At 36.2% G+C, this 17,272-nt stretch overlaps 1 protein-coding gene across 6 annotated transcripts in view; it reads left to right on the top strand.

Annotated features, from left to right (window-relative positions):
• The window catches only part of khdrbs2 (KH domain containing, RNA binding, signal transduction associated 2), a 53,945-nt gene that overhangs the window by 2,754 nt on the left and 33,919 nt on the right, over nucleotides 1–17,272 (top strand). For all 6 annotated transcript variants that reach the window (XM_043254909.1, XM_043254910.1, XM_043254907.1 and 3 more), the window contains exon 2: nucleotides 9,494–9,621. In XM_043254909.1, the coding sequence (XP_043110844.1) occupies nucleotides 9,494–9,621 (128 nt within the window). The remainder of the gene's footprint in view (nucleotides 1–9,493; nucleotides 9,622–17,272) is intronic.

A 17,272-nucleotide genomic window follows, 5' to 3' on the forward strand; every position in this document is an offset into this window, starting at 1 on the left:
GCCTGCTGCGTAACTCTAATGTCTAGACCTCCGCACACTTTCAGTGCACTGTGAATCATTTTTAGATTTTTTTTAGATTTTTTGTGGAGCAGGCCATAATGTGAAAGTGATACTTATCATGACATATTTTTGTGGAGCAAAGGCCAGAGAATAATATATCTTGTTTTTCTTTTGTTCTTTTCTCTTTTTTTCCAGAGCCATACAAAGCGAGATGCTTTTTGATAAGCTGCTCAACGTTTGGCTGTTTTCCAAGAGATCAGTTGTACAATTCCATTTTTTTTCAAGTTCATGAAATATCATGACATACAATTGAACTTATACACAAATGTAAACGTAAAATAAATATACTAGTTTTCATACACTCCTATTTTAAGATCAATATATGTTGAAGAAATAATAATATAAAAAGTATTAATATTACATAATTGCATTTTATAAAATGTATGTGTCTATCTATGTATATCTATATCTATATATATATATATATATATATATATATATATATATATATATATATATATATATATATATTGACACATATATATATAGTTGCTAAATATAAAAATCTTCATCACCTTATAGGTAGCATCCTAATATAAGACAATATTTTATATATTACATTTCGGTATTGGATGTAAGCAAAATGTGTTAACAGGTTTGTCTCAGAAAAGACAGGGGAAGTTTGGCTGAAAGAGACTGTTTAAAGTTTATTTGTCTTCTCCGTCCAGATGCTTTGATTTTCAGGTGACAGTCCACTTCAGAGAACCACCAACCTGGAATAAGCTGTTCATCATGGGGGAACAAAGAGGATGCTTCACATTCCAGTCTGTCATTTTGATCTTGTAAAGCACATTGCTGAATTGCTTTTATAGAGGTGACTTGATGCAAACTACTTACTTTAGAAAAGGACAGACTGCTACTGCATCCACTTTAGAGTCTATTTTTTCTAAAATGAGCCTTCTTTGCCTCATAGGGACAAAAAGTAAGGCAGCAAAAAAATCTGCTTAGCAACAAATTTTTGGAATGGAGATTACAAGGTGGTGTTAAAGATGAGGCAGGATTTTGCTGAAATGTTTCCTCCCAGATGAACTGAGATGAAAACGAAGCATTTGATTCTAAATGCTCTTGTATTATTAAAAAAGCTGGTCATTCATTTCTGGACAGATGTTTGGGGTAAACAGTGTCTCGAATGAAAAGTGGCAGACAAAACATTTTTTAGTCAGAGAATTTAGTAATATTTGATTTTGCTTTTACAGTACGTCTATTAAATCGCGCTTAACTGTAGTGATTAATTTGTGGTTTAAACAACAGTAATATATGACCTCTCAAGGTTTGCGGTGCCTGATGGGAAAATTCTACCACTACAACCTTAATTATGTAGAACAGCATGAGTGTCATATTTTAGTAATAAATCACCCCTCACTATTCTAACCAAGGATGTAATATCTGCAGAAAGCTTTATGTCAGTGTTCCCGTTCATCTCAATGGCAGTTGCTCGGCTGACGCAACAAGGATGCGCACAGTATGCTTTTAAGAGCCCTCAAAAAAGCATCCGCTAATAAGACTGCTATAATAAAATGAAACATTTGGGTGTTTAGTACATTTTGTGAGAATACACTTCAGTGTTCGTCAATTGAGGAAAAGACTTTTTATCACCAGATAGTGTAGTTACAACATTTTCCAGCAGGGGCTAATAGGACCTTGCTGAACAACGGTTTGTAAACCATTAGTTGCTTCTGAGAGACTCGTAGTCCATTGCTTTAAACACGGTACGCGCAAAATGTCAAGGTCAAGGATTTTTTTTGTTATGTCTAAGGTTTAATACACACATCTTTCAGATTCTACGCAGGTCATATGCTTCCAGATGTCTTAAATTAGTGCTAATGAATGCAGTTGATCAAATATGTGATCTAGCAGTAACCTTGTCCTGACAAAACGAAATCATTAGGCCACAGAACGCGTCTCAAGATGGATGAATGTTTAATGATATGTCTCCATTTTCATAAGCAGCCTTTTAACTTGATTTAGTTCTTCTGCGGTATAAATTTGACCTGCAGATTGCATAGTCACAGACTTTGATGGACCAACTACCGCAATCCTTCGGACATTAGTATGTAGAGTGTGAGCTATTTAAAATGGGTATGTTGATAGGATCAGCTGTTCCTAACAGCTTCCCATTTGAAAACGTATCAAGCCACAGCTCTCTATCACAGAGTAATCATGTGCAGGCTAATAGGTTAATGCCAGCTACCTTAATATTTTGATAAATATGTTGATGTTGTTCCACAACTGAAATTGATAGATGGCTTGATACCCCGTTCTAATGATATGGGACGTGCCAGGTCTCTTTTATGTTTTGGAGGCCACGGGAAGACCTGGTTTAGCTGGGAGCTACTAGAAGTGTGACAATTAGTTCCTTCCATATTCGGCTTATTACTGATGGAACAAATGACTCAAAGCCAAATGTATATTTGTCCCCGGCTTCATGAATCTTTAGCATGTTGCCTTCCATGAGTTAATGGCTGTGAAAAATGAAAAACGATGCCTTCGTAGGCAATATATTTAGGTAGAAAGGCATCAAAGAACATCTGAATTTAGCATTCGCATAATTGTGCCTGTATCCAAGTTGGATTTCGAAGCAGTGCACATGCAGATAATATCCCACAATCCTGTGCGGTTTACGATTGGTAGAAGAAATAATGTCTGAAGATGTTGAATTTTCTTACATTTTTTACCAGTTGATTCATTTCTTCTGTGCAGTTTTTGTGCAAACCGTTACGTGACTTACTGCACGTTTTGCTGCAGTTTTAAAGAGAAAAGTCTTAAGAGTGGCGCTACAACACAGCTTCAATATGTGAACCCTATTTTTATTACGTTAATATTGGTATGTGTTGCAGCGGTTCAGAATTGAAATATCCATGGACTGTTGCTAAAGGTTATTGCTCTGTCAAGTTGGAAATATGCACCTACACCAAATCCAATCTAAACCTAACCTGTAGCGTTAACAAATGCAAAATGTATATAAAAACACATTGGTTGATGTAACTGTGCCATTTCAACTTCCTTTTACACAGATTTTAACTGTCCTTTAAAACCTTTGAACAAGAGATTTGAACAAGAGCTTCTGCCTCTCAAGAACGTCTATCGAACAAACCAATGTCTATGAAACCCATAAACATGTGTGTTGCTAATGTTCACTAGCAAAAGTTTTCAAATATCCCAGCATATTAATATTATATAACATTATATTCTTCAAGTAATTGTGCGAAAACTCCGCTTTATTAATCGAAACTCTGTAAATTGGTGTTAAAAGGAATAAAAGGTGTCCGAGTTTTTTTGCCTCCAGTGTTCAATTCTTTTGGAAACTGCAGTGATATATACTTATTGGTATGTATTTTGTGTCTCGCTAAAAATTGCACCAAGGTACGTTTAAGCCATGAGACAGGGAGTTATTATCTTAAAATGTAGCATTTCTTTTAATCCTCTCCATGTTGTTTGGTTTTCTCAGTAGCATAGCTGGCGCGGGCCATTTGTGTTTGCTATGAGATACACAGTGCACCGCACTGCATAGATTGTTCCTGAAACTCCAGCTGGAACAAAGAAATCCCATGTGTCTTTGTTTCTCTGGCTGGATGGCAGGTTCCTTTTCTTCTTGCTGTTACAGCAACACCTTCTAAAAATGGGATGGCCATACACTTGCTGTGAGAGGCAGTGAGTAGCACTCTCTTGCAAGCGTGTGTTTGGTGACTTGGATGTAATACCACTCTTCGGGGAGAACGGAGGGTGGCTGACAGCAAATTCGAACAGGCTTGTCCTTGTGCTCCTAGAATAATTTCCACCAACATTATACATATGGCAGATGTTAATGTGCATTTTGGCTAAAGAACAAGATGGATCCTGAATTGAGTGTGAAATTTCATTTTTTAATATGCGTCAGACAGGTGAAGCAAATGTGTGGGATCTAAAAGCTAGCTATCTCTCTGTCCCTTTGCTCTTCTCTGGGCTCATCTGTAGCATCGTGTGAAAGGAGACCGAGCAAAGCTGGAGCAGAAATCATATCGTCCTTTTAATGCATGACAGCCACACTCTCAGTTCCTTATTCATGCATAATACGAGCCCCCCGGCTAAAGTTCAATTAAGGAATCTTCTTATGATTGGGGGAGCCATTTAAAATGTAATGGAGAAAAGAGATTTGCTAAAAAGCATGTCAGAATGATTTTAAGCATTTTTGTATTTTTGTCTCTGTGTTACTTTTAGTGAGCTGTCAATAGCTGAATGAATACAGTCCAAGTGCAGGCTGTAATATGGGCGTATATGTATTTTTAATAAACAAGTTTGAGATTTTCAGTTTTTTGAAAGCGACACTAAAGAAAATTCTAATGTTACAAAAGATAAATAAATGCTGTTTATTATTTTTATCAATGAATCCTGAAAATTATGTTTTTCGAAACTATTGTACAGCAACAGTTTTCAACGGTTATAATAGAAATATGTGTTTCTTGAGAACCAAATTAGTATATTAGGCTGGAGTAAAGGCTGCAGAAATTGCAAATTAAGAATTATTTTTGAACAAATAAATGCCTTGGTGAGCACAAAGTAGTTCTTCATAAATATTGCAAAATCATACATAAGACTTCTTTTTTTTTTTTTTTTTAAGGAAACAGATCTGCTACCTGCTGGGTATTTTAAATTCTTGTGTAAACTGGTCTCTTCACTATCTCTGATATTTAAAAGAAACGAATTAAATGATAATTACATTTAAAAACCACTTTGTGATAAATATACCGTCCTGATACGTTTAGCGTCACTCTAATTTTAAAATGGCACCCTCTGAAAGGTGCAAGAGCCAACTGTGCTGACATCTGTCCACCAGCTAGGCTTTAGACCTGAGAGTCTTCTTTCCCACTTATCAGAAGTTCACAGAGGAGTGATGCAGCACACACCAGGCTCACTTTCATTGTAATTAAGAAGCAAGATGCAAGATGTTCTTTACTGTGTTTTTTAAACATTTTTAACTTTTCTTCCTCCTTAAGAAACATCCAGGAAAAATAATTTTCATTCACCCTGAATTGTTGTTCAACTATTACCACACATTTGTTGCAGGGGTATGAAGGCTTTATGTCAGTGTATTTGACGTTAAAGCATCTTTTTGAAGGTCATACATTTTTTAGTGTAGAGGATTACTGTTTTAATGGTTCAGTGTCTTAAGAAGCACCGTGTGCAAATATTACCTCTGACTTAACAATAAAAAACCTCTACATTCCCGCTGGGCCACTAAGGTTAATTAAGTAATGTAAATTAGGGTGATGGACGATGAAAGGTGATGTATGATGGGGACGGAAATGAAAAGAGAAGAGGTTTCTAATAGTAATGACTTGAGCAATATTTGTTGAGATAGGCAGAAGATGGAAATATATTAATATTCAGAACTGAAATGAGTTTCTCAAACTCATCTGAAACAAAAATTATGAAGCCTATTGTACAATCATGATGTTGTAAAGTGACACAAACATATAATAAAGTATAACATTTTAAATTGCTCAATATTACAGGCGGGTGTGCATTTGTTTCTTTCAAAAATAACAATATTTGTGGATATTGGGTGTGTGTATGTGTCTCTGTGCATGTTTCTCATTGACTGCAGAATTGTATCATATTTTGACCATTTATATGTAAATGAACAATGCGTACTCTTTCTTTATGCCCCCAGATCTCTTTCTTTATTTAAATTTGAAGTTCTTTTTTGGCGAAAGAGAACACATTTTTGTCCATTTTCTCTGGTCATATAGGAAGTATAGCACCTATTAGATACAAAAATGCCTTTCACTACAGAGACAGACAAGTTTTAAAACAGATTAAACAGAATGTCTGATTCCTACAAATCTATGCAAGAATTATAATACAAATGGAACCAGAACATAAACCTTTGTCTAAAATCGCTAAAGGTGGTCACTGCTCGCTGAAGTAGTATGAGTAGACAAAAAAGGTTGTAAAGCAGATTAAAACATTTTTCCTCGGGGTACAACAATTCACAAGCTGACGTAGCATAAGTGCTGCCAAAAAAAAAAAGTTTGTATTAAATCCTTTGTCTGTGTTCTTTTGGATTTAAAGTGTCCAAATTGGGTTTTTTTATAGATCAAGCATATCCTTCAAAGTGGTATTTATGTTATAAAATTGGAAAGTACAATCGCAGAGGGCCTTGGCAGCTGAGATTGCCTCAGCTCTCTGTTAATTTGTGTTCTGGTGGATTACAAAGCTACTATTCCTGCAGAGTTGACTTTTCTTAATAGGAAGGGTACTGTGATTATTACCCGTGATTCGTAATATCGCTGAGGCAGAAACACAAGGCTGCTTTGAGCAATGCACAATTAGCTCAAACTAATTTTCATCTCTCACTTTTGCCAGTTGCCATATCCTGAGTCATCACCCTTACCTGTATTTAATCATTTTAAACCTACACCTACCTTTATATATGTGTGTATGAGTGTGTCAGGAGAGTGCAGTCCAATTTTGCACTGATTATGTTTCAGATTACAAAGAAATAGTGAACACAAAGTGAGAGTGAAAAAACTGAATCGTAACGAATAACCTGAAAATGTTATTTCACTAGAACAAAGGCTGATATTCTTTGTTTTTTTCATAGATGTATTATCCCAATGTGTGTGATTTAGAATTTCTAAGCTGCACAGGTCTTGATCAAGATTATTATTGATGTTTTTAGCTCGATGTCATTTTCAGCTAAAAGTTTAATTTTCCAGCCGGCAGGACGTTATCTTAAGAGAGATTATGAGTCTTCAAAGTTCTGTACGGTTATGTCTTTTTGATGGACTGTTAGAAAAGGTGAATCAAGTGGTATAAAATGTATTGTATATCAATGAACAATACTGCGAAGCTCCAAATAATATCATTAAAGACCATATCCACCAGTTTGATCAGCCTCAGATTATGCCCAAAGGTCTTTTCAGATTTTCTTTTGTCATCGTGAACATTATTATTTGGACAGATCCAGCGTCCCTTAAATTGTGCCCCATTGGTTCGTGCTGAACAAGGATCATAGAATTCAATCTAGAATCATCTTGTGAACTACACCCATAGAGAAACTTCACAGAGCCTTTAGATGAATATATCTGACATTCTGTGATGTGCCCAGTTTTCTGCTTATTATAATGCCAAGAAGATGAAATTTCAAAATGATCAGAGTTTAATGCTTTTTTTGTATATCAGTTAGTTAAATTGAAATGCTTGATTATATATAAATTTATGTTTATTTATTTTTTTTTACCTTTGAATGACTAATCGATTGTTTATGCATCAGTAACCGTACACAGAGCACTCCTTAAACAAGCTGGGCTGAAGTGTTTCATTCAAAGGCATAACAACAGATGTCGGAAAAAGAAGCCAGCCCAGAATTTAAGCCTGGATCTTCCCTATTATGCTGCGATACTCATTCCACAGAGCCACTCACCCTTGAAATTGTTATATGTATCAACTAAAAGCCCATTTATGGACTTTTTGGTCTTTTACTCACTCAATAAGTTCAGATCATCAGCTCCTAAATAGCACCCAGAGACTTTTGTTAGTTAGTGTTGTCAGGCATGCATCGCATACTCAAGAGATGGCTTTCATTGTGTTTTGGAGCATCCAAAATCAATGAAATCCGAAGACACAGAGGTTTTACAGCTCTCTTGTGTTTTTTTCCATGTCAGATGTGTTTGTTTTTGTTCACTGGCAGTTGCAAAAAGTCAAAGGAATAATGGCAGCTTTGAAGTTTATTAATTCATTAATATTAATTCAGGATGTATGTGGGCGCTGTTCATAGAATCAGTTTTAGTGTGCCTTACTGTCTCCCTTTCCAGATTTTCAGCCTGGTTTGATTTCTTTCATACCTTTCAGAGGAAAGGGTAAGGCGACAAGAAGAACAGCATCCCCTGTGCAAAAAAGGTTAAAAATAAAACAAAACTTTAACATCGCGATCAGGTGACTTTTACGCAGATCGTGTCGTTGTTTACTTCTCTGATAGAAATTTCACCTTTTCGTGCTGTTGTCATTTTGCAGATGCTTTGCTATTAGTCGCTTGCAGCCACCTGAGAGTAAGTGTCATGCTGAAGGGCACACGATGAAGCAAGACCTCTGAAACTCTCCAGTTCATGCTTCGCCTCAGCCGGCGTCTCCACTCTCAACAACTATAAGGCTGTTAGAGCTAGAAAGGTTTTCAAGCAAAAACAGCTTTGTTAGGTCTAAAGCAGTGGTTATCACTCAGGGGGCCGGGGCCCACTAGAGGGCCTCAGCAAGCTTCCAAGTGGACCTGAAGTATTTAAATCAATAATAAAAAATATTAAATAATTAAAAGGCTAAAAATAAAAATCAAGATTTAAACTGAGATATTTTTTATATTTTCTTTCTGTTGTTTTTAGTGAAGAACTACGATAATACTTTTAAAAATTATGGGATTTTTTTTTTAGTATAGACCTACCTTTTGGTGTTCAATATTGGTGAGACTTGTTCATTATTAATGTACTGAACTACACCTTTGTTTTCTCTGATAGGATATCTTTGTGAATTTGACGGGAACTTCATATATCCTCTAAAAATCAACTGCAAAAATAACTTTCATTATTTATTCATTTTCACTGATTTTAACCTCTGATATTGCGCTTAATTACAGCAGATTATATCATAACCATCAAATAATTGCTTTTTTAACTGTTTATTGCAAAGCGTTAATAATAGACAATAAGCCGTTTATTTAGAAAAACAGATACGATCATTACAGAAGATCTATACAGAGAGAAAGTTTCTTTTTAAACGCAAAACGGCAGCAGACAAGCTGTGTTGTATTCACAAAGACCACCGCACTAAGCTATCATTAAAACAAACACGCTTTGGGTCTACAGGTCTAAAAACTAAAGACTAAAAGAAATCGGGATGAAATCCAAGCTGCTCCTCCTCGCTACATTCAGTGTAGAAGTGAAAGTGAGAAAATGTGGTTTTCTGCCGGTCTAAGCAGCTGAGAGTCTCACCAGAGCCGAGGTGAAAAATAATGGCCTCCCTTCACCTGCTGACTTCCCTTCCCTTCCTTCCCCGCTCCGTGTATTACACGACTAGCACAGGTTCATAATTCTCAATTCTGCTGAGCATTAATTTAGCAGCGACAGAAGGGGATCCCTGGAGGAACCCAGGTGACAGCTTCATTTCAAGCCTCTTTAATGTTGTGTGGCTGCTAAGTCTCCGGCTCAATTCTCAAAAGCACCATAAAATTCCTCAAGCACAAAATATTACAGTTTTGCGCAGCAGCTTTTCAATTTGTGTTTGTCATGCGAATAAGGGCTTAGCAGGCTTACGCCGACAAGTTACGTTCGACGCAGAGTATTTATTTAATTGTTGTTAATAAACGTGCCACGGGAAGCTGAAACGATCTGAAAGCCTCATATTGCGGAGATGGAAATCGTGACGTTGTTTGACCCGAGCGTTTTTTTTTGTATCTTTCATTCAGAGATCGAAAAGTTCGAAGGAGACGAGTTGAGAAAAGATGGCGAGGTGAAGAAATACTTGGATATCATCAGCAACAAAAACATCAAACTGTCTGAGCGCGTGCTGATCCCGGTGCAGCAGTATCCTAAGGTGAGACGCCATGAAACATACAAAGGAGCGATGACGTGCCGGTCGAATCAATGCTATAGTCATGTGGAGATCAGAGAGGATCAAAAGCAGTTCATCAGTTTTATGGGATCGCTGTGCTCGTGGTAATGACTTAATATGTTCTGTATCTGGCAGGAGCAAACTAGATGGTGTCAGAGTCTGATTTGTGCTGCACTGCAGATCTGCTGTTATTTACACCTTATATTTCTGTCCTAGCTGAAAAGGCTCCTGGCTCTTTCAGAGTAACAGGCACGCCACATCTGTTTCTACCTGTTCAAACATTATTCTGCCTCATTTCGTAATCAGGAAATTATTCTTGTTTTTACCAGCTGGCCTCTCACGCATCTGTTAGGAGATTTCAGCTTCTGAGCACTAACAGAGACATAAAACTATTTTACTTAACAACGCGGTCAGTTTTGTATCATGACATTGTCTGTTGGTTGCTTGATCTTCCCGTGGGACTTTGACTTTGTAGGTCTTGCGTTTGTTATGTTGATCGCTTTTATTCAGAAATAACAGCTGCAGTCTTTAAATGTGCTGTAAAAACTAGTTATGTATAGAGTATTTGGCACTGAGTGCTTATATTTGATTCCTGATGATAGTTTGATTATAGAGATTAAGTATTTAGAGAGCCAGAACTGACTGGTTTGATTCAACATAATGTTAAACAATATCCCACATCATGTTTTTGTCAGTGATTTATTTTAGAAGAATGTTGTGATGCAAGCTAAAAACTTTTTGTATATATATATATATATATATATATATATATATATATATATATATATATATATATATATATATATATATAGGTAACTGGTTATTTATTCCAGACTACTACTGTCAATGTTATCACGTTTGGTGCACGCTGCAATCTTTTATTCAGCATTGTGCTGCTTTAAAAATGACGCTTTGAAAATGAGTAGAAAAAAAGCCCACGAGCATCACGCAGACGGATCCATAAAGCTTCTGAGCTTCTCATATGCTCCCTCATTTTTTACTGTTTCTGCTTTAGGAAATGAATCCCTGGAGTACTAAAATGTGCAGACTGTTTGATGGGTTTAGTAGATTTGTGCTGTCGAAAAAGAGAGTACAAAGAACACGCCTTAGGTTTAGATTTTACATGTCTTGTTCGAGTTGTAACAATGGATTTTTGTTTTCCCAAATCCTCCTTTCCTCAGGATCTTGCATAGCTGCTTTGTAGTTATGGAAATTGTTCTCTTGTGATATTCCTGGAACGTGAGAAATAGCCAATAGTCCAGTGTCATCGGATGGATTCACTTTAAGTGTAGATTATGTAATTTTCAGAGATTTTGTTTGCTTTTCCTTTTTGGCGGTTATATTTCCCCCCCAAATATGTGGTTTTGTTTTGAAGAGTTATGTTTTTGAGGTGCAAGAAATTGTTTTGTTGCAAAACATGACTGCACAAAATAGAGCCAATGTGTGCAAGTTATTTTAGCATCTCAGGTAATTATTGACTTGAGACAAGACAAATGATTTGTGGTGCCTTATGGACGGTTATGGGAATACTGGCTTTTCTTTCTGTAAATTCAGACTGAAGCAGGTTTTAGGGTGAAGAGTCTCAGTGAGAGAGGATAAAAAAACCTAACGATGCACAGTATATTGCTACCATATTAATTATGATCATCGGCATTGTTTGAAATTCATGCTCAATTTCATACTCAATTCTCATAATTAAACTTTTCTATTACCTTTGGAGTCATTTAGGTCACTAATTGCACTAATAATTTAAAATGCGTATTTTACACATAATCTGGCAATTTATTTGGACAAAACTAAGTCTATTTAACAGGTATCCATGCTATATTCTTTTACCTGTCGTGGTCCTTGATGTAGAGCATCTATATGTTTTGCTGCATTTACAAGCCATTTTTCTGTTGTAGACAAGGCAAGGCCAAAAAAATAATTGAATAAATAAATAAAAAGGTTAGTTTAATGCTTAGAAACCACTATACCTCAACATCGGTTGATCAATGAACTTGTGGACCATAACAGATAATAGCTTACAGAGTCTAGACTTCATGTTATGTTCTCTGTTACAAATCCCCAGGATTTATCTATGTGCGGTTAATTAATCCGTGTGTGACGACAGCGCTGTCTCAGAGTTTTGTCTAATCATGCTTGATGAGACTGTCTCCAAGGAAGAGCATCTCAGAATAACTGAGCCGGAGTCGGTCTTGGTTTCTTTGATCCTCTCATTAAATTAGGCTAACTTTAGTTTATGTATTTGCATAATGAAAGAATAGGCCTTTGTGGACCTTCAAAGGCAGTTTGTTATGTATCTTTTGACTATTTGTTTTAATGTATATGTTGACCTTGACATGGATTCCTTGTTCTGAATCTTTATTCCTCTGCATTATCTCAGACTGAGACTTTTCTTGCATTACCCCATTGCTTAGAATATCTTTGTTTTTCCTGACAAGATATTAATTGCACATCAATGCTGCGTTATAATGCATGTGTTCAATATACATTAATTTTACGTTGAAATGATTGCAGAGCACTTTCTTTATTTGAAATGAAATGTGAAATGAAAAATGAAATGTATTTACAGTGACATTGACAGCAGGCATTGTTTGAAGTATTTTATTCTTTGAATATTAAGTTCAGCGGCACCTCTGTGTTGAACTGGCAAGGTTTACGGAAGACAGGGGAAGAATTATTTTTTAAGAATGCTGTTTATTTTTTGTTTTATGAGCTTATGAATTTATGACTCAAATCGACCTATACAACTTAGCTTTATCATGATTATTTATTTATTTAGCATGATTTTGCAGACTGATTAAAACATACTGGATTAAGTATGGTAAACCAGGGACAGTGGTAACATTTTCCTTAATAATTCACAGACCACTAAATATATGAAAATAACAAAATGTACAGTGCCATTAACAGACTTCTAAAGGAAAAATTAAAACTATATAATATATCAATTGAATTTATTTTAGGAAGTATGTGTATCTGGTATTCCCTACATTATGAGGTTTATGAGGAGGAAACAATTTTATGTAATGATATGGGTATGACATAGCTTTTACAATGTGTAGGTGAATCATTTAGGGACCCCCATAACTCAAAAAGCTTAAAAAAACATGATATATATATACACACACACACACACACACACACTTATTGTTCAGTTTTACAGACTTTTAGAGAGAGACGTTTACTGAGCATCTTCTGAATAAGTGTCATCCCACGTCATTGAGAACATTTAGTTTGTTAAATTGCTTCCGGTCTCCCCTACATCTTGTTGGGAATCCAGTTTCTGCTACTGCATCGAAAAAACTCAGCAAATATGCTTAGTTGATGTGTTTTGGACGGTGTCCACCAAATGTTGAATCACCGGATATTTTTATCCTGGCTCGTATTACCTTTGGAAGTCTTCTTCCGTAGATCTGTATATATTTCATTGTGACATCACAAAACAGCACACCGCTTTCATTTTTTCACCACTGTCTGTTATCCATATGCATCTAAGTGTTTGATTTACCATAACTTGCAGAGAAGCTCAGTCAGTGGTTTGCAGTGAAATATAGTCTCAGGTGACACAGATCTCAGATATCCGTGAGAACTGATAGAAATCAAGAGAATGTCATACACATATAGACCAAAAGGAAGGCCAAGAGATGAATGGGCTACCCGAATCACTATCTAATAAAGTCAAATACATGGTCGCCATGGAAACCATTGTATTTAGATTTAAGAGATGGATTTGGGCAATCTATCAAAGGTTACATTTGGGATGTCTTGCTTTACATTGTAGTGTAATTCATTGTGTTGGCACAGGTTTACAAAGTAGCCCGACCGCCCTGGTGTCTGATTTGTCAGAGGATTCTAATTAAGACTTAGCAAATGTCCTATGGGTACATCTGTTTGTGCTGAGACTCATTAGAGGCGTAGTAGACTCTAAGCTTGTTTTGGTGCGGTGTACGCTGATGACTCAAAATGGTGCGGAGTATATGCTATCATTCACCTGATTCCATTGGGCTGAACATTAAATTGACAAACACATGTCCAGTAGCACATGCTAGTGCTGCAAAAAAAAACTTGCATCATCAGCAACTGGATCGAGGCGGTAGCTGCATCGCCCATATTTTCAACCCGTTTTCTGACTGTTGTGCTACACTATTTCAAACCCATGTCTTTGAAGGTAGAAATGTGGTTAGCGTGGTTATCTGTATGTCTATTTATCTGTTTGTCTATCCATCCATACTTTTGTCTTAATTTCTACATTTGCAAAGCAGAGCCTAATAACCTCTTACCAGATCTGCCAATGGCTGGTGACTTAAGAAAATGTACCAGCCATAAACACATTTCCTGGCCATGTTTTTTTAACAAAAAACTGCATTTAAAATTAGAGCCAACCACTGCATTTTAATGATTGGTTTCGAGGCTTCAACATTACAATTTTACATTATTGTCATTGCTAAATAGCTTTTCTTTTTTAAAAAGTCAGGCATGCCAGAGATGAATGCATGGGAACATATTTTTTAAGCGTTTTAGAATTTTTGCCCAAAGATCTTGAAGATATTCCTAAAACCATTGCAGTGTAGCACTGAGAATTCACAATGCTGTTTAATCGCAATAATAAAACCCAGCTTTACCTAAACCTTTCGTTAAAAACCAGCAACAAGAAAAGACGCAAACAGATCTACCACAAGGTTTGCATTTATAGTTCTGAAAACACAACTAATCCGTTGAATAGTAACGCCGGTGGTTGTTGTCCCCATAGATTGTGGCTTATCTGTCTCCAGTTATATGACCTTTACATGGAGGTGTAGGCAAGCTCTGCACACAAAGATAATCCAATTGTTGTCTTGTTAAAGAATTCCCTAGTCCCAAAGGCCGACCAACCTTGTCAAAGGTGTTTAACATAGATAAGCAGCTGAACAGATTCAGGATCGAACACTACACAGTAGGGAAAAATAAAAAGAAAAAATCAACAATAGTGAGAAAGTTGTATCTTCCTAATGAATTAAAAGCCTGCTGGGGCACCTTTTATTTGTTTTGAGCAAGGTTATTTATATATTTGCAAACATGAGCTCAGATAATGTGGTGTTCTCGCGGTGCGCAGTTGTTGGTTCAAGATTTGAAGAGACAGAAAGTCATGGAAAGAAACACTGAGCCTATGGGAATATGGCTTCTTTCCTAATCGGTTTATAAGGTTTATCCCAGTATGTTTCAAATGACCAGCACCCCGTGGGATAACACACTCACTAAGCAGCCAGCAGAAAGCCATTCGTTTGTGATGCTGCTGCCATAATCTTTAGCAAACAAATATTTTTGCTCTTGGAAAACTTGTAAATGTGCGCCTTTCCAGCTTTTTGACCTTTCCAGGACAGCATTTCGTTTTAAGAGCAGACACCAAAGTGACATGGGAAATGTAGTCTGGGGAAGAAAGTGGATGTCTCTCATCTGTATGGGTAGCAGTCTTTTAACCTGTCAGCCTCCTGACTCTGAGATGGTCTTAATGCGCTGTTTGTTTACCCTGCATCTGTGCTGTCAGCCCCAGAGTGTCAGAGCTCAATATGGGTTCTGTAATGCAGGGGATCCATCATCAACTTTTCCTCAGGCTGTTACCTTTTCTAGAGCTGCACTGAACACAATGTTCAGAATGTTGGAACATGCGTTTTTAGTCTCATATCATACGTGCTTGGTTTTGCGTAATATTTATGTGCATCTTATTTTGTCATTTAATGCATTTCGACAATAAATATACTCTATATATATACTCTATAGATTATATAAATGTAAAAATGATGCTATGCTTTATTGCTTGTTTATATATATATATATATATATATATATATATATATATATATATATATATATATATTATTTATTTATAAAATCTTATTTATTCAGCTTTTTAAGATAATTTATATATATATATATATATATATATATATATATATATATATATATATATATATATATATATATCAAAATTATCTTAAAAAGCTGAATAAATAAGATTTTCATACCATGTGATGTAGGGTTTTTTAATTGGACAGTATTTGTCTGAGATAAAATTATTTGATACAGTGCAGTTAGTGTATTTATTATAGGCATTTAAATAAACATTTTATTAGTCATGCAAAAGCCCTTTGATTTTTTTTCATGTTAAGGTGAACATTGGCCCGTATCAAAGCTCTCCCTCTTTCTGCTAGCTCATTAGCCTCCACTAAAAGCCAGCACTGGCCCTTTGACTCCCGCCTCTATTTAACACCATAGTGCACTGCCACTGTTTAAACCATTCTCTGCTAATGCCCATGTCCGTTGACTGCGGCCAAGCCATTTCTCCTGGCCATTATTACATCTCTCCCAGTCCTGGTCTCCAGCAATAATCCTGCTATCAGCCAGTGCTAGGCCTCCCTAGCAGCACAGCTGGCTCCACTGGCAGTAGCCATCTAACCCCATCTGCGGATCTTATCTGGTTTCACAGCTTATGGCGAGGGTGCTATGTTTCAACCTCCAACTCAAACAGAGGCAAACAGCCTAACTGCACTAATGGTTATGTTAAGTGTTCCCTTCGCCAACTTTGGCTGGCAGCACATTCTGTTGTGAAGCCTGAGGAGTTTTGTGCCATTTTTGCTGAAACAGCCTTGAGGATATTTAGAAGTTTATTGGCCCTAGACATCATAGTCATTTATACAGCATAAGACGCAGACTGTAGCTGTTGTAGTTATTTCTGCAGAGTTTATAATGGCAGGTTTAATTGGCACCCTGAAATCTGTAAATAACACAAGGTAGCATGAGCCTTGTGCTTAATATCTCTTTAGCTTTATGTGTAGATCATATTCAGTCATTGTAAACTGGCAGCAGGTTGAAATTGTGCCTGTGTCCCTCAAGATCTAATGTTCCAATTTTTTGATGATGTGATGAGATGCACCAAAAATAGATTGGTATATTGTTTTTTTTTTTTTTTTTTTTTTTTTTTTACGGCAGATACGAATATGCACTTTTTAGAGTGCAGAATAAAAATGAAGTAGTCAAAGACTTAGATAAGTACGGAGGAGCAATTTGCATCAAATCTGTTGAGATTGGGCAGAAGAGAAATGTTCTAGAGGGGCACTCTTTGTGCACCACAAAATTAAATTCAGAATTAAGTACACAATGCATTAGAGAGTATGAGACAGATTTTAAACTCTTAAGACTCTTTTAGAGGAAGTTTAAATTAACAAGTAAAGCTGGTGTTAGTGCAGGGATTCTTAGCCATATTTGGTATATGACCCATTTTTAAGTTACAGAATTATTGAAACTCCATGTTACGTTAGAGACACTTAAAGATCTCACAGATATATATAGGTTAGTTTTATGTCGCAGTACTTGCAGATTTATCAGATTTACTGAGCTTCAAAATAATGGCCAGGATCTTTTTTTTTTTTTTTTAACTGAAAGACATATATAACTCTGGCTGAGTAAATTATGAGGTAATTTTCATTTTTGGGTAAACTATTACTTTAAGCCCAGCCCAAAATATCCAATTTCTCCTTAGCTTTTCTAAAGTAATGAAATATTAGTCCTTGTATTTGTTTCTTGCTGGCTAAATAAGTGAAAGAATTCTCCCCTAATAGGATGACTGTCAGTATGTGATGATAGGAAAATG

This window comes from Puntigrus tetrazona, chromosome 13, assembly GCF_018831695.1.
Source record: "Puntigrus tetrazona isolate hp1 chromosome 13, ASM1883169v1, whole genome shotgun sequence".
In the NCBI taxonomy this organism is placed as follows: domain Eukaryota; kingdom Metazoa; phylum Chordata; class Actinopteri; order Cypriniformes; family Cyprinidae; genus Puntigrus; species Puntigrus tetrazona.